This window comes from Corylus avellana, chromosome ca2, assembly GCF_901000735.1.
Source record: "Corylus avellana chromosome ca2, CavTom2PMs-1.0".
In the NCBI taxonomy this organism is placed as follows: domain Eukaryota; kingdom Viridiplantae; phylum Streptophyta; class Magnoliopsida; order Fagales; family Betulaceae; genus Corylus; species Corylus avellana.
This window is the reverse complement of record NC_081542.1, coordinates 35,758,112-35,784,272: the sequence shown is the minus strand read 5'-3', so window position 1 is coordinate 35,784,272 and position 26,161 is coordinate 35,758,112. Positions and strand designations below refer to the sequence as shown.

The 26,161-nt window shown below is 38.0% G+C and overlaps 3 protein-coding genes across 3 annotated transcripts; 1 reads left to right on the top strand and 2 right to left on the bottom strand.

The window, feature by feature from the left end:
* Nucleotides 1–309: 309 nt before the first annotated feature.
* On the top strand, nucleotides 310–1,178 carry LOC132170503 (hydroquinone glucosyltransferase-like; the record flags this gene model as incomplete). The annotated part of the gene is given in 1 exon segment (XM_059581501.1): nucleotides 310–1,178. A coding segment is annotated over 1 exon segment (729 nt), but the record flags the coding sequence as incomplete, so codon positions are not given.
* A 10,188-nt stretch (nucleotides 1,179–11,366) lies between these two features.
* On the bottom strand, nucleotides 11,367–13,083 carry LOC132170502 (hydroquinone glucosyltransferase-like). The gene has a single exon (XM_059581500.1). The coding sequence runs from the start codon at nucleotides 13,057–13,059 to the stop codon at nucleotides 11,635–11,637; it is 1,425 nt and encodes a 474-aa protein (XP_059437483.1). The 5' UTR covers nucleotides 13,060–13,083; the 3' UTR covers nucleotides 11,367–11,634.
* Nucleotides 13,084–15,870: 2,787 nt separating this feature from the next.
* LOC132169669 (uncharacterized) lies at nucleotides 15,871–17,847 on the bottom strand. Its single transcript, XM_059580664.1, has 5 exons — nucleotides 17,740–17,847; nucleotides 17,505–17,570; nucleotides 17,259–17,333; nucleotides 16,754–16,828; nucleotides 15,871–16,323 (listed from the first exon to the last, which is right to left on the bottom strand). The coding sequence occupies exons 1-5, from the start codon at nucleotides 17,845–17,847 to the stop codon at nucleotides 15,871–15,873; spliced, it is 777 nt and encodes a 258-aa protein (XP_059436647.1).
* Between the last annotated feature and the right edge of the window lie 8,314 nt (nucleotides 17,848–26,161).

Sequence of the window (26,161 nt, the reverse complement as noted above, 5' to 3'; positions counted from 1 at the left end):
TATTTTGCCAGCTTTTAGCGTCCACTTGTTGGTACACTATTAGCGTAAAAGTTTTTTTTTGGCCGCTTATATTTTTCCCGCCCCTTGAATAATTCTCGTGTATATATTAGAGTCGACTTATTACAGTGGACGCTAATATTCAACCTTTCGACCCATTATTAGCGTCCACGTTGATGTGGACACTAATACTTAACTATTATAGTCGCCCCTAATAAGTCGTCCCTGATGAGTAAATTTCTTATAGTGAATTATGGTTAATAGCTTTCTGGAGTTAGAACCCGATTGTTTTAAAGCTTTGATGGAAGGAAAGAGGGCAGGCCACCTGTTTACCCAGTTGGACCGCTTGTTCAGTTCGGTTCAGACCATGGGGTTGAAGGTTCCGAGTGTTTGAGGTGGTTGGATAAGCAGCCAAATAATTCAGTGTTATTCGTTTCATTTGGTAGCGGTGGGACGCTTTCACATGAGCAGCTACATGAATTGGCCTTAGGACTTGAAATGAGCGGGCAGAGATTTCTTTGGGTTGTTAGGAGCCCAAATGAGAAAGCTGCGGATGCCGCTTACTTCAGCGGACAAAGCGCATATGATCCTTTTGCTTTTCTACCGGACGGGTTCTTGGAGAGGACAAAAGGGTTGGGTCTAGTGGTGCCCTCCTTGGCTCCTCAGGTGCAAATCCTAAAGCATGCCTCGACCGGGGGGTTCCTGAGCCACTGTGGGTGGAATTCAACCCTGGAGAGCATTCTGCATGGCGTACCGTTGATTGCATGGCCACTCTACGCGGAGCAAAGGATGAACTCTGTACTGTTAGCTGATGATTTGAAGGTTGCTTTGAGGGTCAAAGTCAATGATAAAGGCCTGGTGGGACACAAAGATATTGCAAACTACGCAAGAGGGGTAATTGAGGGAGAAGAAGGAAAATTGCTAAGGAGCAAAATGAAAGAAGTAAAGAATGCAGTTGAAAGGGCTTTGAGCCAAGAAGGGTTGTCAACAAAATCACTAGCGGAGGTGGCTCAGATCTGGAAGAGTAGCAAAGAAAAGTAATAAGCAGTAAATTAAATGTGGTTTGTTTCTCACTTTCTCGAATTCCTTTTTGAAAACTTTCTTTTTGATATTTTCAAAATGCGAGTACCGAGTACGTTTTGTGTTTGCGACAACTAGATTCTATAAATATAATGCAAGGAGTGGCACATGGAACCAGATACATGTAGTTTGGTCCCAGATTTGAATAGAGTTGTGATGACCATTTTATAGTGATGGCCGCTTATGTCTTAAAGTTAATTTTCTCGGTGCAAAGTGAAACCACGGTCCACGAGTGCATTTGTTTCTTTTTCATTTTTTTTTTTTAAAAAAAAACCCTCCAAATTTATTGGCCTTTATGACAAATTTTGCTACACGTTGAGAAACTTTCTGCTTGAGCACTAATCTTTAAAGAAAAATGACTGCTCGCAGGTAGAAAGTTGTGGGTAATTAATGCAACAAAAGCAAGATGTATAGGCTACTGTGATCGACATGGTTAGATGACAGGCTGTTACGTGAATTATTTTACAAACACGTAACAGGAAAGATGTCAAATTTGAGGAAAGTTAAACTTTTTAGATTTTAAAGAACCTTAAAACTCATTTTTAAATTTAAAGTTTGGGTTTAATCCTGCTTAATTTATTAATGAGTTTGATGTCGTTAAATAGACAATTATGTGTTTGAGTATTTATGTGGTCGGATTCTGGTTGGGGGCTATTCATGGTGAAGCAGCTGGGGAGGAGTGAATGAAGATGATGGGGTGGGTGAGGCAGTAATGGAAGGGGACCAAAGGCAGCTTGGAAAGGAGAGGGCAGAGACAAGCTCGGAGAAAATTGTTATCTTGGTGTTATTAGTTGGAGGGATAATAGGGACCCAACTATTTTGCCCAATTTTGGGCCAACTTTTACCTTATTTTTTAATTAAAAAAAAATGTGTGAAGCAATAATATATTTTTTTTGTCCTTCTTTTTATTTGGTATTTTTTTTTTAAAAAAAAAAAAAATGTATTTTTCTTCATAATAATGCCATTTTTTTTTTTAAAAAAAAAAATAACACTATTATGAAGAAAAATACCAATTTTTATTTTTTAAAAAATACCAAATAAAAGAAGGACCAAAAAAAAATTATTGCTTCACACATTTTTTTCATTTTTTATTTTTATTTTTTTTAAATTAAAAAATAAGGCAAAAGTTGGCCCAAAGTTGGGCAAAATAGTTGAGCCTTTAGCACTTTCCATATATATATAAGCAATGCAATTAAGACCGAGAGAACCCAAAATCACCATCAAAATTCTATAAATCAATTGAGGGAAAAAAAATTGAAACGAAATTCGTGACATGCAGTGTGTTAGAATATATTCTGATAATCACCATTATTGCTGATTTGATATATTTTCCTTGTATATATATTAATATTATTCTGTAATATTGTACATTAATTTCATTATTGTATTTCCTATTTTATCTGGCCTTATTCAACTATCAATAAGCTTCATTGTATATAGTTCAAATCACACAGAAATACAATATTCAGTTTATCCCTATATTCTCTAATTTATTTTAACATGGTATCATATCCAAGTTTTGGTCTTGTCTAGAGAAGTAGGAAGTCAGTTCGTTCTTCACGCAATTTAAAGGCTTTTTCGATCTTGTTTTGGTATAACTATTATACCAACAGGCTCAAAAAGGTCTGATCTCTCCTATAGAGTTTGCACATTTTTTTCATTTTTTATTTTTATTTTTTTAAAATTAAAAAATAAGGCAAAAGTTGGCCCAAAGTTGGGCAAAATAGTTGGGCCTTTAGCATTTTCCATATATATATAAGCAATGCAATTAAGACCCAAAGAACCCAAAATCACCATCAAAATTCTATAAATCAATTGAGGGAAAAAAAATTGAAACCAAATTCGTGACATGCAGTGTGTTAGAATATATTCTGATAATCACCATTATTGCTGATTTGATATATTTTTCCTGTATATATATTGATATTATTCGGTAATATTGTACATTAATTCCATGATTGTATTTCTTATTTTATTTGTCCTTATTCAACTATAAATAGGCTTCATTGTATACAGTTCAAATCACACAGAAATACAATATCCAGTTTATCCCTATATTCTCTAGTTTATTTTAACATGGTATCAGAGCCAAGTTTTGGTCTTGTCTAGAGAAGTAGGAAATCAGTTCGTTCTTCACACAATTTAAAGGCTTTTTCGATCTTGTTTTGGTATAACTATTATACCAACAGGCTAAAAAACAATCTGATCTATCCTGTGGAGTTCGCAGATCGTCATTCTGAAGTTCAACGCGCTCTCACGCGCCGTCGTAAGTGTTTGTGTCACTATTCACGTGCCTCATGAGCCACCTCTGGCCACAATGCACCGCCCAGTCAGCCATTTTTCAGAAAAATAGCTCCTGAATCCAGATCGGAGGCTGCCGATCTATTGGCCTGTCAAAAGAACATGCCACCAGGAGATCCCATGTGCCGCCACAACTTTCTATGGAATTTTGAACCTCCGCACGCACTGTTTCCGGCCACCACGGGCCGCCCCTGTCAGCCGTTTTCAGAAACGAATCACATATTCGTGATCGGAGGTTGTCGATCTGTCAAACCAGTTGAAGCACGCGCCACCAGGAGCCACCGCGTGCCTCCACGCGCTGCCACCTTTGTAAGTTATTTTTTTGAGCTCACCTAGTTGCACTACAATCGACCACACTAGATTATTTTTTATTTTTGAGCCCACAGACTTGTAATACACTCAACAACACTAGACTTAGCCCCTTTTTAACCAAGCTTATATTCCTTATTATACACTCAGCCACACCAGATCCTAACCCCTAAAAACAAGCTCATATCCCCTATCATACACTCGGCCACACCAGATTCGATCCTCTTACCAGGCTCATAGAACCTATCCTACACCCAACCACACCGGCTTATATTCCAAAAAAAAAAAAAAAAAAAAAAAATGGCCGTACCTACTACCACTCTCCCAAACACCAAAGATATTTCCCAACCTATCCCTATTATTCTCGATGGCTCCAATTATCTAGCTTGGTCTTAAAATATGAATAGGTGGCTCAAAAGACATTGTCTTTGGGAGTATGTTTCTGGTGAAAAACCTAAACCTCTTGCTGGAGAAGAGGAACCTGCTGCGGCTTTCTCTACCCGCCTCCGCACATGGAAAAGTATCCATTACAGGATTATCTCTTAGTTCTCCAACACTTGTGTTGTCTCCATTAGCATGACATTTGGCAATCTTGACAATGCCAAAGATGTCTGGGACATGTTAGCTCAGCGCTACAGCACTACCGACCTTGCTCAGCGGTTTCAGATTGTGACCAAGCTTCATCGCATGCGTCAGGAACCAGGTCAGAGTATTACTGATTTTTATTCACAAATGACTTGTCTTTGGAATCAATGAGCACTATGTGAGCCTAAGTGGAGGAATATGGTTGATGCCTATGAATACATCACTTTTCATGATAGCATGCGCCTAGCTGAGTTTCTTGCAGCAATTCGAGATGAGTTTGAGCATACTCGAGCTTCTCTTCTTCACTGCTCACTTCTGCCATCCTTGGACAGTGCTCTTAGTGAACTTGTTTCAGAAGAGACCCGATTCGCCACTATGAAGTTACACACCTCTGAGATGGTCATGGCCACTGCATCCCGCAATATGCGTGCCCCTAATTCTATTTCTGTCGGGTCTTCCTCATCCAATCGGAATATCCAGTACCACTATTGTCAGAAATTTGGCCACAGGTATAGTGAATGCAGAAAAAGGCTCTCTCGTGGGAATCATCGAGCTCCTAGTCATAAGGCTGCTGTGGTCACTGTAACGACCTAGATTTTAAAACTCTTATTTAAATAATATTAAATAGATTAAAAATATAATCGATAAATTAGAACAATGATATGTGGATTAATGATATTAAATAACTATTTAGTGTTAAAGGTATATTACATTGATTTTTGACCTCTTATGTATATTACTTCAATTCTAAAAATTTAGCTTCACTAATATGTTTATGGGCATAATCAAACCCAATCTAGTGAATAAATTATTTATATTGGTGTTTAGCGAAGTCATAAATTAATTTGAAGCTTTTCAGTTTTTTAGCCTAAAAAAGCAGTGTCTTAATTTTCATACTGTCTAAATGAGATTAAAACTGCTTAAGAAAGATACCAAGGCTAGCCACCTTTGTTGAAAGCTTAAAGTCTTCTAGTAATGATGATTATAGTAAATATCATGATTATAATGATTTAATAAGGCAAGTGGCCAAGTGGGAATGCAAATAGTTAAAGCCTAAGTTGAATTGGAAACTTTGTATAGGCCAAAAGTAGACTCAAACGAACTCGGATGAAGTCGAACCAAAAATATAAAATGTTTGTCTCGGAGTCCTCTATCTACTCTCAAAATTTCATGTCAATCGGAGTACGTTTGGACATTGAAAAATGGATCGGGATACACTGCCCTCATTTTGGACGAAAATTCTAATTGGTATAGAGTATGAAATATGGACTAGGTTCATTCTTTTGCTTAAATACATCTCAACCCTTAGATCAAAGGTTTAAAAAATAAATCCTAACCATTCATTCTCTTATAAATAGAGCCTAAGCTATAGTCACTTTCACTTGCTTTTTATTTACAATCTTAGAACAAGTAAAATTGTTTGCTCCTCCTTTCATTTTATTTCTTAGTTCTAGTCAAATACCATATAGCCTAGATCTTTCTTGTAGTGTTCAAGCGTTTTTCTAAAACTAGCTACCTAGAGAAGATTTGGTGGAGTTTTACTTCTAAAGGATTATTGGGTAAGTGTTTCTTGTATAAAAATCATGATTTATTGCTTTTATTACTTGTCCTCATTTAATTGTTTAAAGACCCAATAAGCGTATAATGTAAAATAAAGTAATGGAACAAGTGAATTAATAATAAAGAGTTAGTGGACAAAATCAATTAAGGACTTATAATATTATCTATATATTATTTACTTTACAGTATTTACATTCAGTTATTTCTTTTATGTCATTTAAATTTCTGTTCATATTTCTGGCGGTAAAGACCATTTGATGTCATCCCCGAAATATGCATTATTTACATTCAGTTATTTCTTTTATGTCATTTAAATTTCTGTTCATATTTCTGGCGGTAAGGACCATTTGATCTCATCCCCGAAATATGCATTATTTACATTCAGTTATTTCTTTTATGTCATTTAAATTTTAATTCATATTTTTGGCGGTCATCCCCAGAATATGAATTCAGTATTTACATTCAGTCATTTCTTTTATTGTCATTTAAATTTTGATTCATACTTTGGTAGGTACGGACCATTGGTCTCATCTCCAAAATATGAGTCATGTTTTATATATATTATTTATAAATACTTGTTTGTATTTAGTGATACTGGCCATTAGCCTCGTCACCAAAAATGAATTCAGGCATAAAGCTAGTTATAAGTAACTATCTTAGATTAATATAATAAAATGAGTAAGTAAAGATGAAGTGACGGATAATAAATAAATATAAAAGATGAGGGTCTTTAAACAATGATATTATTGGAGAATGAACTAAGTATTGTTTGTATGTATGTATTATATGCAGAAGTGGAGCAGAATACTACACTAAGGAGAGTAAGTATGGATATACTTACTGAGTACTAGCTTTGTTTTATTGTTATAGGAATTCTTATTTTGTCTTATTGATATAATTTTGCAATATAATTGCTGCATAATGTGTCTAATAAAATGGGCTGATAAGATAGCCACCTTAAGAACAAGCTGGGTGGATTGCCGCAAGGAACTGTCGGTATCTCAGTGGATGGGGGTATATAACCGTCCAAAAGGCCTAATATATAACTAAGCTGGGGCGGTGTAGTTACCAGCACCAAACAGGTAAACCTCTAAAGTGTGAGGGACATAACGGACGTAAGCGGGCTGAGAGCTCATGAGAAGAGGTCTGAAGAAAGATTATCATAAAACACAAACTAATCTGTCATTACACTGCATTCACAACTCATTCATTATTATATATTTTAGTCTTTAATCTTATTTGTTCAAACTAGTCTTTTTAGTCTTTATATCTAGGAAAATAGATTACTCACTTGTTTGCCTATGTAAATATGATAACGTCATATTTACATAGATCTTGATGCAGGGATAGAAAGTGAGGACGATGGTCCTTTTACTGGTTTTGATGGTTGATAGACCATCTGCTGCAGGATTTATGCTTACTCTATGGAGCAAGTCTCATTTATGTTAATCGTTTTTATTATGTATGGTGATGTGTGTAAACTTAATAGATATTACTATGTTAATTTAGGTGCCGTCTGTGGCATATATTTGGTACACCTAGTGTATACATATGTTGTAATGAAAATCATGTTTCTATTTCATTTAATAATATATCACCTCGAGGTATTTCAGTCAGCTCAACTGTGTTGTGTAAGTTATTCCTAGGTCATAGAAAAAGAAAAAAATATACATACTCCGCTGTAAGATTGTATTTTCTAAAGTTGCAGCGTCACGACTTCGATATTTGCTAGTCCAAATATCGGGGCGTTACAGTCACTCATACTGATACATCAGATATGTCTTACACCGATGTTGCACCCCAACCCAGTACCCTTTCTCCTGCAGAAATTGAAGCTCTCATTCATCAGGTTTTATCTAAGTCCAATCTTAATACCGCCATGTCCACCACACCAAGTAATTCTTCTTGGTATATTGATTCTGCTTGTTGTAATCACATGACACCGAATTCTTCCATCTTTTCTGCCAAATCTGTGTTACCTAAGCCCACCACCATTTACACTGCTAATGGTTCCCATCTTAATGTTAGTCACATCGGGTCTGTTTCTACTCATCAACTCTCTTTGTCTGATACATACTTGGTGCCTAATCTCTCGTTAAATCTTTTATCTGTTGGTCAACTTTGTGAACTTGGCTTAGAACTGCACTTTTTTAACCAAGGTTGTGATGTGCAAGATCCACAAACGGGGCAACTAATTGGGACCGCCCGTATGATTGGATGTTTGTTCGAGCGTTCATTACTCCATCTTCCTCCTGCTGTGTCTGTTGCCACTCCATCTCGGTCTCCCTCTACCACCCTCAGTTTATGGCACTCTCGTTTAGGACATGCATCTATTTCTCGTATTCGTTCTTTAGCTACAAGTGGTCAGTTAGGGTCTGTTGAGTCTGAGTCATTTGATTGTATTGCGTGTAAACTTGGAAAACAAAGTGCTTTACCTTTTAATAATAGTGCATCTGTTTCTTCTGCTCCTTTTGATTTGGTGCATTCTGATGTATGGGGCCCTGCGCCTATTCCCACCATGGGTGGATCCCGCTATTTTGTCATTTTTGTGGATGATTATTCTCAATACACATGGCTTTATCTTTTACAAAATCGATCTGAACTTCCAAAAATTTACTTTGAATTTCAACAGATGGTTCAAACCCAATTTTCTCAAAACATAAAAAATTTTCGTTCTGATAATGCCATGGAATATCGTGAATCTACCTTCCTTACTACTCTCAAACAAAATGGCACTCTTCCCCATCGCTCATGCTCAAATACTTCTCAACAAAATGGTCGTGCTAAACGTAAACACAGGCACATCTTAGACATTGTTAGGGCTTTGCTCCTATCTGCTTCTATCCCTGAATACTTTTGGGGAGAAGCCGCTCTTACCGCTGTTTATACTATTAATAAGGTCCCGTCTCCCACTACCTTAAATAGGTCCCCCTATGAACTCCTGTATGGTTCTCCCCCTGATTACCAATCGCTCCGCATCTTTGGTTGTGTCTGTTTCGTGCTTCTTCCACCCCATGAACGAACAAAATTAGAACCTCGTTCTCGCCTATATTGTTTTCTTGGGTATGGCATTGAACACAAAGGATATCGTTGTTATGATCCTATTTCCAAACGGCTCCACATCTCGCGGCACGTCACTTTTTGGAAACATAGGTTCTTTAGTGATATGGAGTCTTTTCCTACTAGTCCCTCTAATTCTTCTCCTATCTTCACTAATGTCTCATTTGATTTGCTCCCCGACACTACTGATCTTGATGCAGAGATGACAAGCTCTCCAGACAACATTCTGACGGTCGACCCCAATGACTCTACCCTGCCTGTAATCCATCTACTCTTGAGCTAGCTTCCTTTGTCCCTCGTCGTTCTACTCGAGTAACATCTCTTCCTTCCCATCTTTATGATTATCACTGTTATTCTGCTCTTGCTACTTTACATGAACCTCACTCCTTCCGTGAGGCTCATACTAACCCTCTTTGGCAGAATGCTATGTTTGATGAACTTAATGCTCTTTCCAAAACCCATACTTGGGACTTAGTTGATTTACTTCCAGGCAAAACTGGGGTAGGGTGCAAGTGGGTATACAAGATTAAGACAAAATCTGATGGGTCTATTGAGTGATACAAGGCACGCCTTGTGGCAAAGGGGTTCAATCAGGAGTATGGTATTGATTATGAGGAGACTTTTGTCCTGGTAGCTCGGCTTACTTCTGTTCAATCACTCCTTTCTGTGGCTTCTGTGCGTCGTTGGGATCTTTTTCAAATGAATGTGAAAATGCATTTCTCAATGGTGATCTTAATGAAGAAGTTTATATGTAGCCTCCTCCTGGGTATGATCATCCGCCACACAAGGTTTGCCGACTTCGCCGGGCATTGTATAATCTGAAACAGGCTCCACGGGCTTGGTTTGCCAAATTTAGTTCCACTATTGCGCAAATTGGGTTTGTTTCTAGTCCTTATGACTCTGCTCTTTTTATCCGGCGATCTGATGCTGGTCTCATTCTACTCTTACTATATGTTGATAATATGATTATTACTGGAGATGATACTATTGGTATTCGTAACCTTCAACAGTTTTTGAGTCAACAATTTGAGATGAAGGATTTGGGTTTTCTCAGCTACTTTATTGGATTGGAAGTGTCTTATGATCCAAATGGTTACTATCTCTCTCAAGCCAAATATGCTTCAGATCTCCTCTCACGAGCTGGCCTTACTGATTGCAAAATTGTTGATAGCCCTCTAGAGACAAATGTCAAACTTCGTGCTACCGATGGTGACCCACTTTCTGATGCCACTCTCTATCGACAGTTAGTTGGCAGTCTCATCTATCTTACTATGACATGACCGGATCTTGCCTATGCAATCCATCTTGTTAGTCAGTTTATGACTGCGCCACGCTCAGTTCATTATGCAGCTGTTCTTCGCATCCTTCACTATGTGAAGGGCACTTTGTTTCCTGGTTTGCATTTCTCTTCTCACTCATCACTAGACTTATATTTAGATGCTGATTGGGCAGATGATCCCACTGATCGTCATTCCACCACGGGTTATTGTTTCTTAGTGATTCTCTCATCTCTTGGCGTAGCAAGAAACAATCTGTTGTTGCCCGCTCTAGCACTGAAGCTGAGTATCGTACTCTTGCTGACACCACCTCTGAGCTCCTCTGGCTCCGTTGGCTCCTACATAATATGAGTTGTTTTCAGACCTCCAGTTCTCCTATTTTTTGTGACAATCGAAGTGCAATTCAGATTGCGCATAATGATGTATTTCATGAACGTACTAAACACATTGAGATTGACTGTCATTTTGTGCACCATCATCTTTTGAAGGGGACTCTCCATCTCTGTCCTATTGCTTCCGCTGATCAGTTAGCCGATGTGTTCACCAAAGCACATCCACTTGGACGGTTTCGTGATCTTGTTTCCAAACTCATGTTGACATCTACATTACCACCTTGAGTTTGAGGGGAGATGTTAGAATATATTCAGAATATATTCTGATAATCACCATTATTGCTGATTTGATATATTTTTCCTGTATATATATTGATATTATTCTGTAATATTGTACATTAATTCCGTGATTGTATTTCCTATTTATCTGGCCTTATTCAACTATAAATAGGCCTCATTGTATGCAGTTCAAATTACACAGAAATACAATATTCAGTTTATCCCTATATTCTCTAGTATTCTTTAGTTTATTTTAGGGAAAACTTCACTAAGGACCCCCAAACTTCCACCCGTTTTGAAATACCCCCTCCTGAACTTTCAATTACTTTCAATTTGGACCCCTCCGTCAGATTTTAAACATCACATGACGTTTATACCCCTAACTTTTGTATAAAATTCCAACTTTTAAAACGTTTTTTTTATTTAAAAACAAAAATCAGGAATATTTTGGTATTTTTTTGAATTTTTAACGGTTAAAATTAACGGAATGGTCCAAATTGAGAGCAATTGAAAGTTTAGGAGACTAAATTGAGGGATTTTAAAGTTCATGGGGAGTATTTCAAAACGGATGAAAGTTTGGGGGTCCTTAGTGAAGTTTCTCCTTTATTTTAACACAGTGTATGGGTTCTTCTTCTTGCTAAGAAGTATCACATGCAACAGCATCCATGCCAATCGTTACAGGATAAGTTGCGGCAAACACAATAAGTGCCAATCGTTGTGGCAAACACAATAAGTGCTGAGAGTTTAATTTAGAAATTACAATCAAAACAACAGGAATTCAAGAACTCACCAAGAAACACAATTGAGTACTACATGGAATATAAGTCCCCAGTTATTATTGTTATTATTCTTATTCACAGGCCCCTCTTCCATATCCGACCCATCTCGGCTAGTGATTTTGTTGACGACCCATCTTCGCTCAAAGCCCTTTCAGCCGCATTCTTTATTTCTTTCATTTTGCTCTTTAGTAATTTTCCTTCTTCTCCCTCAATTACCTCTCTTGCGTAGTTTGCAATATCTTTGTGCCCCACCAGGCCTTTGTCATTGACTTTGACCCTCAAAGCAACCTTCAAATCATCAGCTAGCAGTACAGAGTTCATCCTTTGCTCCGCGTAGAGTGGCCATGCAATCAACGGCACGCCGTGCACAATGCTCTCCAAGGTTGAATTCCACCCACAGTGGCTCAGGAACCCCCCGGTCGAGGCATGCTTTAGGATCTGCACCTGAGGAGCCCAAGAGGGCACCACTAGACCCAACCCTTTTGTCCTCTCCAAGAACCCGTCCGGTAGAAAAGCAAAAGGATCATTTGCGCTTTGTCCGCTGAAGTAAGCGGCATTCGCAGCTTTCTCATTTGGGCTCCTAACAACCCAAAGAAATCTCTGCCCGCTCATTTCAAGTCCTAAGGCCAATTCATGTAGCTGCTCATGTGAAAGCGTCCCACCGCTACCAAATGAAACGAATAACACTGAATTATTTGGCTGCTTATCCAACCACCTCAAACACTCGGAACCTTCAACCCCGTGGTCTGAACCGAACTGAACAAGCGGTCCAATTGGGTAAACAGGTGGCCTGCCCTCTTTTTCTTCCATCAAAGCTTTAAAACAACCCAGTTCTAACTCCAGAAAGCTATTAACCATAATTCCAGCAGCAAGAGAGTATCGTTTAGCTGATTGTAGAAGCGCTTTATAGACCTCATTCTTTCTATCTTGAAACGGGTCGGCCAGATCGGACCCATGGATCGGCACACAACCGGGTAATTTGACCGGTTCAGGCAAGTCTCTGTACTCACAAGTGTATGTTTGATCCAGCTCTGGCATGTAAAAGATCAACGACAAAACCATCGCGGGTGAAGCGAAAAAAAGGTAGGAAGAAACACCGAATTCTTTAGCCACATCGAAGACGTCCGTACCAAATAAATCAACCACCAAGGCCACCAGCCGAGTTGACTCGGCTAAGACCTTGAAAGAGTCTCGTAGGGCAGGGAGGGACCGAGTCAAGGTGAGTGTGATCCGGGTCTCGGCCAAAACGTCCTCGGGGAGGTCGTCAAGGCTCACGGGAGGAAGAAATATGGAGGATATGGAGTTGGGTAGGGCTTCAAGGATGGCTTTTTGAGGTTTCACGGGTGAACCATCTGTGGGGATGAATATGGTGACCAGGAAATTGAGGTGGACGAGTCGCTTTGCGACCTCAACGAGTGGGATGAGATGGCCAATCCCTGGAGTGGGCACAATGGCTATGTGGGCTACTGTTTTCTGTTCGGTGTGTTGCTTGGTGTCCATGGTTTTGAGAGGGAAAACAAAGGTTTTTTAGGAGGATATGTTATATAGCGACAGCGCGAGGGAAAGAAGTAAATATATAGAGAGAAGAGTGAGGAGTGAATGACATATGTGCTTACGACTTACGAGAGAGAGACCCATGTGCCTGATGGTGGCTTATTATAGAGCAAGGCCGGCGACTTTTGGTGCCTATCTAGTTGACACGTGTGGGTATTACTAAAAAAGACAAAACAAAGGCCACTGATCAATCGAATAGAAAAAAAAAAAAAAAAAAAAAAAAGGCCACTGATCAATCAAAAGGTCCAAACTAATTTCCAGAAGGCAGCAAAAGATATACTTGAAAAATACACTCGACTCTTTCTAAATACCACACAACCAATATAACTGGGGAGGGTGAGGACGAGGAAGTATCCACCCTGCCTCATAAAACAAATATAAAAATAAATAAAAAGACATTGGATACAAAATAACGTCTCTCTTAGTTAGATTAATTAATTTTCCTTTATTTAATTGCCTCTGCGCCAAAACATGCATATAAAAATGATTGCTTTATGTAAATCAACGTGGTCTCCTCTCTCTCTCTCTCTCTCTCTCTCAATTTATAATAATGCCCCTCTCACTTGGGTCAGCTACTTTTCATTTATTCATTTAGTTTCCCCCTCTTCAAAACACACATAAAAAGTTGTAGTTTTTCATTTTTCATGCAGCGGCTCCCTCCCAAAACCCACCAAAATATTTGATCTAGGGTATTTGTTTAGAAAGTTAAAAATTAAAAATTAAAAAAATTCAAAGTGTTATAGGCACTACAAGAATTTAGGTCTTTAGGGGCGACTTCGAGTGGACGCTAAAAGACCTAAAGTCGACGCTGTTGACAACAGCGTCGACTTTTGGACCCTAAAGGTGTGGACGCTAATCGTCCGACTCTAATCATCAAATGTGTGATTATCAGCGTCCACTTAAAGTTGACCCTAATTATCAGTTTTAGCGTTCACTTTGTTGACCCTAATTATCAGTTTTAGCATTCACTTTGTTGACCCTAAAAGTCGCAATGCATTGACCCTAAAGCTGATGTAAACGGAAGGCATAGTCGACGCTGATAGTCAACTATTAGCGTCAACTCAAAATGGACGCTGATAGTCAACCGCTGATAGTTAAGCATTAGTGTCCACAAAGTGGACGCTAATGGTTCTAAAAAAATTTAAAAAAAATTAACTATCAGCGTCCAAACGAGAGTGGACGCTGATAGTTATCCATTAGCGTCCACTTTGTCGACGCTAATGGCCCTAAAACATTTTTTTTAAAAAAAAAAAAATTAACTATCAGTGTCCAAAGTGGAGTGGACGCTGATAGATAACCATTAGTGTCCACAAAGTGAATGATAATGGTCCTAAAAAATAAAAAATAAAAATAATAACTATCAGCATCCAAACTGGAGTGGACGCTGATAGTTAACCATTAGCGTCCACAAAAGTGGACCCTAATGGTCGTAAAAATTAAAAAAAATAAAAAATAAAAAATAAAAAATTAAACATCAGCGTCTAAAGTGGAGTGGACTCTGATAAATAACCATTAGCGTCCACTTTGTGGACGCTAATGGTCCTAAAAAATAAAAAATAAAAATTAAACATCAGCGTCCAAAGTGGAGTGGACACTAATTAGATAACCATTAGCGTCCACTTTGTGGACACTAATGGTGCTAAAAAAATTCTCTGCATTTCTGCGCTCAATCGCACACGATGTGCGATCGATCGCAGTAGCAGTAGGTTTTCGACCTTTAGCGCTCGAACGCACATTGGGCATGCGCTCGATCGCGGAACCAGTAGGTTTTTGACCTTTTGCGATCGATCGCACTCGACTCGCGCTCAATCGTAGTACCAGTAGGTTTTCGACCTTTTGTGCTCGAACGCACATTGGGCATGCACTCGATCGCAGAACCAGTAGATTTTTGACCTTTTGCGATCGATCGCACTAGACTTGCGCTCGATCGCAGAACCAAAGAACACTTAGCATGATATCGGCTAACAGGAGATAACCATAATATTTCTAACATATATCAGTAACAGTCCCACCAAGACATGTTAATTATGAGCAAAAGGAGAGGAGCAACATAGCCAGTTGTGTATGTCAAAAGCAGGCTGCCTCCTATAACTGGATCCTGTTATTTATTGAACGTGTCCTGTTATTTATCTATTAATCATGACAAGAGTAAAAATATTGTACTCTGTTTTGAGTGAAACTAAAGATAAATGTGGCTAAAAAAATTCAAAACATCAATGTACATATAGTCCGTTTAAAGCTTTCTTTCTTTCTTTCTTTGTTTTCCTTCTGACATGCTTGTTCACATGAAAGCCTCCTCTTTTATTGAACTATTTGAATTGATTGACAAATTGTTAAGGTTGGTTGTCTCAAATAGTAAGATTTATCCTCCATGACCTGTAGTGACATAAAGAGTTTCTCCAGAGAATCAAGAATAAAAAGAACTCTAGCCACCCATTCATTAGCATAAGTTCAGTGTCCCTTAACAATATTGAAGCACTTACTCATAAGTGCTAACTTGGTACTTATATGAGCTAGTGAGTCCTAAGCCAGTTACAATAAACGTTAGCTTCCTCTATGAGAGAGGGAGAGAGAGAGAGAGAGAACAAATAGCAAACATGTGAGGGCAATCATATTATATCTGCAATCTCAAAGATACTCAAAGCTTTAAAGACATATAGCAAAATAAACATTTCAAAGTACCAGCTTGGACATAGCTGCATATCGAAGCAGAGCAGTCGGACACAGTTTTGGTGCAACTACTACATAGAGAATTGCTTACTGAGATGCGGGTGGCCTGAGGACATGTTGCCCCATGCTAGGAGGTGGTGGCGATGGACGAACACCCTGGCCTTGCATCTGTTGGGCTTGAAAACTATGTGAGGGAGGCATTGGAGGCCTAGTACCAGGAGTGAAATTCGCCATCGTGCCGCTACCAAGAGGAGGTGGGGGAGGGACAGGTGGAGTCCCACCAGGAGGCATGGGCCTAGGGCCATTTGCTATAGGAGGTGGTGGTGGGAATGAAGCATGCATTGGAGGAGGGGCTCTAGGAGGATTTCCAAGAGGTGCACCAAGTGGCCCTCCTTGTGTTGGAGAAAGTGGTGGGGATGGACCTTGGGGTGGTGGTGGCAAAGGCCTTGGTGGGACACCAAGGGCCGCTGTGCCGTTGGCTGCAGGGGCAGGTTGAGGTTTGTTTGCCTCTGGTGGCTTGATTTTAAAATATAATTGCAACTTCACATTGACAGACACAAAAAAAAGGGTCAGATAAGTTACCATTAGCAAGAACAGACCATTAGCAAGAACAGACCAACAAAAAAACTTGAAAAAAGAAAATTCAGTGTATTTTAACCAGACTAGCAAGTGGCCTATGAAAGAGAAAGAAAAGATTGTCCAGCCCAATTCAGCCAGCAGGTAAGTTGGTCTACTTGGTTGCGTCAGTAGGTGCCAAAATAAATTGAGAGAGAGAGAGCTACAATGAGAATTAAGACCAAGAGCTGACCCACTGGCAATCAAATGACATGTCTAGGTTACACAAGGTTTTTAGTCCAGTGACTTATAAAAAACTCAGACCAGGTAGACTATTCAATCAAACTGTCAATCTTTGTGCCAAATCACATCTAAAAACATTGGAAGCAATTGAGCAAATATTAAACAAACTAACCGTAAACATTTTAGAGGCTGGATTCCAATGTGTGAAGAACTTAGGAGGGGTTTTGTCAATCTCTGTGCTAGGAACCTGAAATGAAAATAACAAGCATAACCAATCAAATTTCTTGAAACCAAATGAAATGGTTAAGTTCAGCTATCTACCCTAAACTATGGGGTCATTCAATATCCAATCTACCTTCTCCAAATGAGTGTCAAAACTAACATATTAGTTGGGGGATGATGTAGGGAGGACATTACATATTAAAAGGCACTAATCTATTAATTTTGACAGCTTAGTGCAGCCCACCATTCATCTGCCCACTATTACATTAATTTTAACCCTAATTTGGATGGTGTAGTGGACGTTGCATATTAATCTAGAGTTAAGTGTTGATAGCAAAATTATTTTATTTACGCACAGAATGCAAATGACCCTATAATTGAGGGTGGATAGCTACATCTAAACTTAAATAATAAGATGCTGATCAAAAGCATGTACAATTATATGATTGATTTACCTTGAAAGCAATGATCTCATATGGATCAGCTGCAAAAAGAAGATACTGGTATCTTTTATTGAAGGGTTGGACCCTCTGCATCCATTGAGAAGTGATAAAAAGAAGTTAGAACATCATTTCGTCTTCAAAAAAACAATTAATTTAGCATTACTTAGTCAAGTGCATTGCAATATAGAGAAATAAATCAACAGAAGCATGTGAAGAATTTCAAGTAAGAATCTAGTTCAAAGAAACAAAGAGGCCCACCTGCTCATAAGAAGACATAAACCTGTGTCTTGGTTTTGCAAGGTCTTCAATATCAGGATATTCAATCTGAGACACAATAATGTTTACCAAAAAAATATTGTTATTATCATCTTTATCTTACTGCTGTTATATCCATAAACAAAATTCTTCATTACCAATTTATCAGCAAGAAAGAGAATATGTATACAATCAAAACACAATAGGGAAAATAAAAAAGGAATAACTAAACACGCACCTGGAAAAGAAGAGACCTCTGCTTCGTCTCTAGATCAAACTGCTTTGTTACCCGGTACCCAAGCCTTCTGATTTTGACTGCAAGTATAGTGAATGGACGTTTACTCATGAGTCAAGAATTACAAGATTGCTAAAATTATCAACGGAATACTTCTCTTAAAGGGTCTGAGTGAAAACGAAAAAGGAAAATAAAGACCTACAAAATCAGCAAGAATAATAACCACAAAATCAAAGATGTAAGACATTCAGGTTCTTAAGAGTATAGCAACCGGGATCACCACAGACCTACCTATTAAAACCACCTACAAACACACAAAGATGTGATCTTGCTCAGAGGCAGACAAACTATCAACCAGTAGAAGAAATCAATTATCTTCGTTACAATTTTGCACACTACATGTTCGACGAAATCTGACTTTGGGGACAAACATAACATAACATAGTTCGTTTTGCCACACAACAAATCTCAACTCCTAGTAGAAGAAAAAGCACAAAACAACATTATCTATGGGGTCGAAAAAAAAGACCAAGAGAAAATGGAAAGAGAAAAAAAGAAAAAAGCGAAAATTCAGATTCTCCATTATTTTGTTGAGAATGTAAAGGGAAAAAATGGTGATTTTTGAATTTTATATGATCTTATACCTCTTTATCCTATAATTATGAAAATGATATAATACAAAGGCCAAACATATCATGAATAATGGCTTAAAACTACAAAACGACACCTATCATTGCAAACACAAGCCGAAAACCACAAATACTGGCAAAGTTTAAAAGTTTAACACCTTTTGGAGAAGACTACTATGCATTAACACTATTTCACCACATCAGACAACAATCTTCAAACTAATCTAAATGCCCACAAGAAACGTAACTCAAAAGGACTAACCTCATCAAAATCATCAAAAATATGTGAGAATTGCCCCATGAATCAAACCTGCCAAGGGAGAAAACTATTAAATATATGTTTTACAATCCATGGCCAGCAAAATTCCAGAACCCAAAATAAAGTACTTATCTGCATCCTCTTCCTTGCCAATTCATCCTCATAAGCAATTTGAGTAATCTACCACAATGAACCAATATATAATATCAAAGACAATGAAAATGAAACCCAACATGATAGAGAAAGAGATACTAAAAATGTGTTTCTTCATGAAACATATTAAAGTGAGAACCTACTTGGGTAGTTTAACTTTCTTGTACTCTTGTCATCCTGCATACACTTAAAAAGAAAATTTAGAAAGATATTATTACTCCCTTGCATTGTTTACCCAAAGTTCTTTAACCTTGATAAACATGTCAAAGGAGATTTACTAATTCAAAAGTTCTTGAACAAAAAATTTTGCGAATATCTTAACATAATATAAGCCAAATAAAAAGTACCAACAAATGTACATTACCAAACAGATCACGATCAACAAATACTAAAATACACAGTAGCAAATAGAAAGTACCAACAACTATCCAAATACATAGTATCAAAAAATATATCCCAAATAGATGGTATCAAAAAGTACATCCTAAATAAATGGTTATTCCAAAGCTCCCTCAATTGTTGGCTTGACTTGATTCACCTCCAATCAAACTCCCTCCAGACCTAAGAAGAATAGAATTTCATATAATGTTCAATAAGCTTTTTAACGATTACTTAGTATATGTGTTTTTGTAAAATTAATGCATAGGTAAAGTTTCACTAACCCTCCAATACGTGACATTAAGAACTCAACAATGGCTTTCAATTTGTTCGTTTCCTCAACGTTGGCTTGCAGATTGTCCCTCAATTCTAGTCGCTTTGAGTATCTTCTTGTCTTTTCCTACACTCGTTATGGTTGTCAAAGTGGGCGAACGCTTGAGATGAAGTACTTAAAGGGGTAGGAATAAGACCGCATCCCATTCCTCTAACGTGCCCAGATCGTCGGCCCCCTAACACTTGTAAGACTATTTCTTCCATTCGGTCCTCTACACTTCTTCCTTTCACATTGCCTTCCTCTAACGCCTCACTGATTGTTAATTCTCGCATCTGAAACTGCACAAGTCATAGTGGGCCTTAGTTTAATATATACTTCATGCAAGTTTATTATTAATGTTCTTCACTAATCAACTTAATGATCGGAGCGTAAACATTTACTTACATATAGACTTTGCATTTGGCGTTCACAAACTCTTTATCCCTTTTTCTTGTATGGGTAGCCTCATATAGTTCAACATGATTGAGCTTCACTTTTGTTTCTTGTTCCTACACATAATACATATAATCAAAGTTTACACTAAATAATGTTACTTTCATTAAATTATGCTACGAGATACTTATCTTTTTGTAAATGACGTTGACAAATGAACAAGTCCCAGCTGTGTGCTTTGTTTCCAATTTGCTTCTGTTTTTTATATTTCGTTCAGACTTTTTCTATAAAATTTGGAGAAAAGAAAAAAAAACACGATTATTCATAAAATGTCTTCAAGTGCATACAAATTATATCAATATGAATTTTCTAATCAGTATAATAATATATATTTACCTTCCATTTAGCGTCATCAAATGAGTCACATATTAGGTTCCATTGTTCAGGACGAACCCTGCTGACACTTTTTTCCTCCCAATAGCCTTAGCCTTGGCAATCCCCTCATCATCGTCCTTATGAATGCCTTCAAAATATTTATTGTAGTGGTCCCTATACAAGTACGAACGAAGCCTAGCATATGCACGACCCAATTTATGTTCAACAGCTTTGATGTGCTCATATCGTCCCATATTCAGTGCGAAGTTTGACAGATACATAATTGATAAGAAAACAATGGTAAAAAATGTGTCACATTATTTTTTCATACGAAACATATTCTTAAACATTACATTGATATTCATACCTGAACATGAAATAACAACTTGTGCTTTTCCTCAGCTGGGACCTTTTTCCATTCACCGTGATGGAGTTCGCACATATTATGAATAATCTCCCCATCTTGCTTGCAAACCATGCTACATTCTCGCCTACAGGTGCCTGGTGTCTATTTGGGATGTTTAGCACTAAGGGACCATTCTTAAGTACGTGGTCACTCAACTTCTTACACTTGGCCTTACCCCTTACACTTCTGACAGACGTGGTAGCTGTTACGCAAAACATGGTAACGTAGTAAGTTATATTTGGAAAAGTATATTGTCAAATGTCTATAACAAACCAAAAAAATACAAAAATAACATTTCATAAACATATAATTCATGAACTTACAAGATGCAGTAGGGGCGGCTCCCTGTGAATCCAATCCTGCCACTGAGTGAATAGGATTATTAGACTCGTGCGAAGGATGCCCATCCGCTGACTCTAGGAGGAGGGGGGGGGGGGCGAGGGCGACACTTGCATATCTGTATCACCAAACCAAGAATTGAGAGTCGGACTCTCATGCTCGTCAATAAGGCCCCGACCTTGACCTTAGCCTCGGCCTCGTGCTGCTGGAACACGTTTGTGTCCTGTTGTTGTCATTGTTATGATCAATCTACTAACAATTCAAAAACCAAAAAATTATATTAGTCAAATTATAACCATATAGCATGTTCAATATTGTTGACAAACATACAATAATCATGCTGGTAAAAAAAAAAAAAAACACCACAATATATATATATATATATATATATATATAGAGAGAGAGAGAGAGAGAGAGAGAGAGAGAGAGAGCATCAACTTCATTAAATATGCTAATACACTTTGTACTTACACCAAATGTGAGCTTATGTTCAACACATATCATCATCAGATTCATATTCAGAATCTGTATCACTGTTACTTGAAGATGATTGTTCGTGTTCAGAGTCCTCTTCGTGTTCAGAGTCTATATCGTTGTCGCTACATAACTCCTCTTCCTCATCAAAGTTTGTATCATAGTCCTCGTTCGGCAAGTTATCGTTGGCAAACATGCTTGCATTAAGTTAAATATATAATTCATCAATTGCTATTCTCGCATCATCTCTACGTAATTGAGTGGAGGCTTCAACATTTGCTTCATCAACAAAGACCATATTACCCCCAACACATTCACCTTCCTGGTATACGTCATCACTGAGTCTTTGGTCATCTTTTGTATTATCTCCCTTTTGTACTGTTGGAATATCATAGATGTCTCTATTGATCCACTTCTGCACCACTTTCCAATTACCACCCAATTTGGGATCATCCAAGTAAAACACCTGCGAAGCTTGACATACTAAGATGAACGGGTCGGATTTACACCATTTACAAGAAGTATTCACAATCGTGAAGCCTTGGTCCATTCGTACTCCTGTTGCACTCCCAGTGTCCGACCAATCGCACTCAAACAAGTACACGAGATTTGGCCAGGGTAACGTAACTCTAGAATATTTTTTAACTTACCATAATACTCCGTTATTGAGGATTCGTCCTCACCTAAAACAGAAATACCACTGTTCTGGGTAGTACGAGTTTCTGCACATTCTTTCGTGTGGTACCTAACCCCATTCACGATGCAACCTCTATACGATGTAACATGACGATCAGGCCCGCATGCAAAATCATATAATTGTTTTGAGCCATTGTCTGCAGTACGCCCATTATTGTATAAATGTTTATGGAACCAACGTTCAAAGTTAGCCTCATGTTTTTTTTTCAATGTCACGGCCGAATTCTCTTTTGATCATATTATAATATTAACTACATGAAAAATAAATGTATTTGTAAATGATCATCAACGCTAAAATTATAATATGTCATAACAGGTAAAACACAAAGACCAGTACTAAACTTATTCCAAATATGAGGCTGTTTTGTTACAGTTGGTAAGCACATACCATTGTGCCCTATCAAAAGCATTAGCATCCAGTGTTACTAATTTAGCTGCTCCTAACGGCTGAACTCGTTGGGAGAACACATCCAAGCGTTGGCTCATTTCTACAATATCAATGTCAACATTTCTCCGTTCACGGTTCCATCTTGTCTCAATCCCCCGAAGATACCTGGAACAGAAGGTCAAGCTCTCCTCAGCTAGGTAACACTCGGCAATAGACCCCTCTGGACGCGCTTTATTACGCGTCCACTTCTTATATCTTCCAAGTTCTCTTTCGAACGGATACATCCAACGGTTTTGTACAGGACCGGCAAACTCAGCCTCCTGAGGTAAATGAAGTGCTAGATGGATTATAACATAAAAAAAAGCTGGCGGAAATATTTTTTCCATTTTGTATAAAATTATTACAATGTCGACTTTCATCTGTATCAGGATATTAACTTTCAACGTCCGTGAACATAACTGCGTAAAAAATGTACTGAACTCGGTCAATGTTGTTCGTATTTCCGACGTAGAGAAATTTTGAATTGCAACAGGAAGCAAGCGCTGTAAGAAGACATGACAATCATGGCTTTTCATACCCAAAATTTTACCAAGAAGCTTGTTCACACATCGACCAATGTTAGATGCATACCTGTCAGGAAATTTAACACCTTTCAACCACTCACATAAACTCTTCTTCTCATCTCTTGTCAAGGTATTCTTCGCAAGTAGCATCCTATAAGTTTCACAATTTGGCTGCACATGGAATTCTTTATGTATACCCATCAACTGTAAATCTCTTTGTGCCTTGACTGTGTCCTTGGTCTTCCCATCAATATTCAACAACGTACCTAAGATACTTTCACATATGTTCATCTCAATATGCATTACATCTAAATTGTGACGTAGTTTCAATATTGACCAGTAAGGCAACTCAAAGAAAATACTTCTCTTCTTCCAATTCAACACAACATATGTGTACTTTCTCTTTCTCCCGCTTGTTTTTCCAAATTGTAAACCCTCAGCATCCCTTAGTTGTTTCAACAATTGACTTGCAGACAATTCTTTAGGTTCCAATCTCTGCTCCTCTATACCATCGAACAAATCTCCTCTTTTGCGCCATAGATGCTCTTGAGGAAGCCACCGACGATGACACATGAAGCACACCTTATGCCCATACTTTAAATACCCGAACGATGTATCCTTATTACATACTGGACATGCAAGATTTCCACTTGTAGACCACCCAGATAATTTTTCATATGCGGAAAAATCATTTATAGTCCATAGTAATGTCGCATGCAATTGAAATGTCTCTTTCTTTGATGCATCGTACACGCGTATGCCTTCATTCCATAAATCTTTCAAGTCATCAACCAATGGCCACAAATATACATCAATATTCTTTTCGGGATCTGAAGGCCCAGGGATAATAAGGGACCATATTAAATTTGGACTCTTCATACACATCCACGGAGGGAGATTGTACACCGTTAACATTACTGCCCATATGCTATATGTGGTACTCATATTACCATATGGGTTGAAACCATCACTTGCTAAACCAAGCCGCACGTTGTGGGAATCACTTGCAAACCACTCATGTCTTTTATCAAACTCTTTCCATACAATAGAATCGGTGGGGTGTCTGAGAGTATTGCCATCATCTTCTCGACCATCTTTGTGCCACCGCATTTCCTTGGCCATTTTTTTGTCACAAACAACCATTGTAACCTTGATTTTATTGGGAAATACCGTAAGACTTTTTGAGGAATATTACTTTTTCTGCCTTTGCCATCAATCCATCTTGAATTGTTGCACTTTGGGCATACCACTTTGTCTGCATGTTTTTTCCAAAAAAGCACACAACCATTCTTGCATGCGTGTATCTTATCGTAACCAAATCCCAAGTGTCGCCTAAACTGTAGTGCTTCTCTATACGAGCGTGGCAATGTCTCTCCATCTGGGAGGGCCATCTTTATCAAGTCAATCATCATATCAAACGCTTTGTTACTTACGTTGCAGAACGTCTTTATATGAAGCATCTTCAGTACAAAAGCAATTTGTGTAAATTTCTTGCAGCCTGGATAAAGTTCTCGTAAACCATCTTCCCATAATCGGTAGAAGGAGCTTGTTTGTTTGTGAACATCAGTTGTGGGGCCCTATGAAGTAGAGGATTCTCCGATGATAGCATCAATAAATGTCCCCATACATACATCGTCGAACAATTCTTCAACTGCATCAACCTCCTCCATCATTTCACTTGTATGTGTGTGCATGTTTGTAGAAGTGTTTACCCTAAAATGATCTTTTTCCTCGTGAAATATTCATCGAGTGTATGTCGGAGTAAATCCATTCATATACAAGTGACCCTTCACCTCACTAATATGACAATAATATCAATTTGCACAATCACTGCATGGACACTTTGTCATATCACGTGAATCAACTGATTTAACTGCCATTCCCATGAATTCTTTCACACCTTTTTGAAATCACTCTGAACATCAGTACTTTCCCGCATCCAACTCCTATCCATATTGATGTCCCTATTAGAGGTTATTCATTGCGTACATGTACGCACACAAGGGAATTAGAAGATCAAATTCTTAAGAATTAAGAGGATTAAATGAGAGGTCTGTTCTCAAATATTAAGGGAGGGACAGTTTAAAAGGAGCATGGGTAATGAGAGAATTCTAGAAGTGGGTTACTAGTTTAGAACAAATATTCACGAAATGATGCTAGCTCAATGCCATGTTACCTAACAAAATATTCTAGAAGTAGGTTACTAGTTTAGAGCAAATTTCTATTTGTAATTTATTTACTAGTTTAGCTCAATGACAGTTTTACATTTTTAGTATTGTTGTTAGCTTTGATATTTATTATAGAATGTTGTCTTGTTTCAAGTTTATGGGTTGTTTGTGTATATTTTGTTCACTGTTATGCAACTTCAAATCAGTGCACAAAGGTATGTTGAGTTGATTGATGTTGTTTAGATAAACGTGTAGAGAATCAATTGGGAATGTTGTACGAAAACAAATACCCATAAACACAAGACATTAACACAAAAGAGATTAAAACAGGAAATCAAGTTCATGGAAGGTGAATATTTTGTTCTTTTGTCATCATCCTAAGACTTAATACTAATCTAAAAGTAATAATAAGAGAAGAAACAAGGTTTAATACAACCACAAGAGAATAAGAGAGGTTTAATGCAACCATAAGAAAAGAAGGGAGAGATGCAGTAGGAATACAAGTCTTCAGACGATCACGTGTGCGATCGATCGCACTACCAGGGGCTTAACTTCAGGATGCAGTGCGATCCATCGCACTACCAGAAACATTTGCCTTGTAGTGAGTGCGATCGACCTCACTACCAAGTGCTTCAGTACGTAGTGCGATCGATCGCACTACCAGAAACATTTGCCTTGATAATGCGTGCGATTGATCGCACTACTAGGGGATTCATAAACTTCATTAGCAGTATGCTTAATAACAAGGTTCTCTCTCAAATAACAGCTAGGATAGTTTTCTAGTGATTTTTTTTACAATTAACTTCTGTAAATAATTAAGGGCACATACACTTGATCATTATCTATAAGCTTGAAACTCTCATGAGCTACAAATTAACAAATGTCATCCTC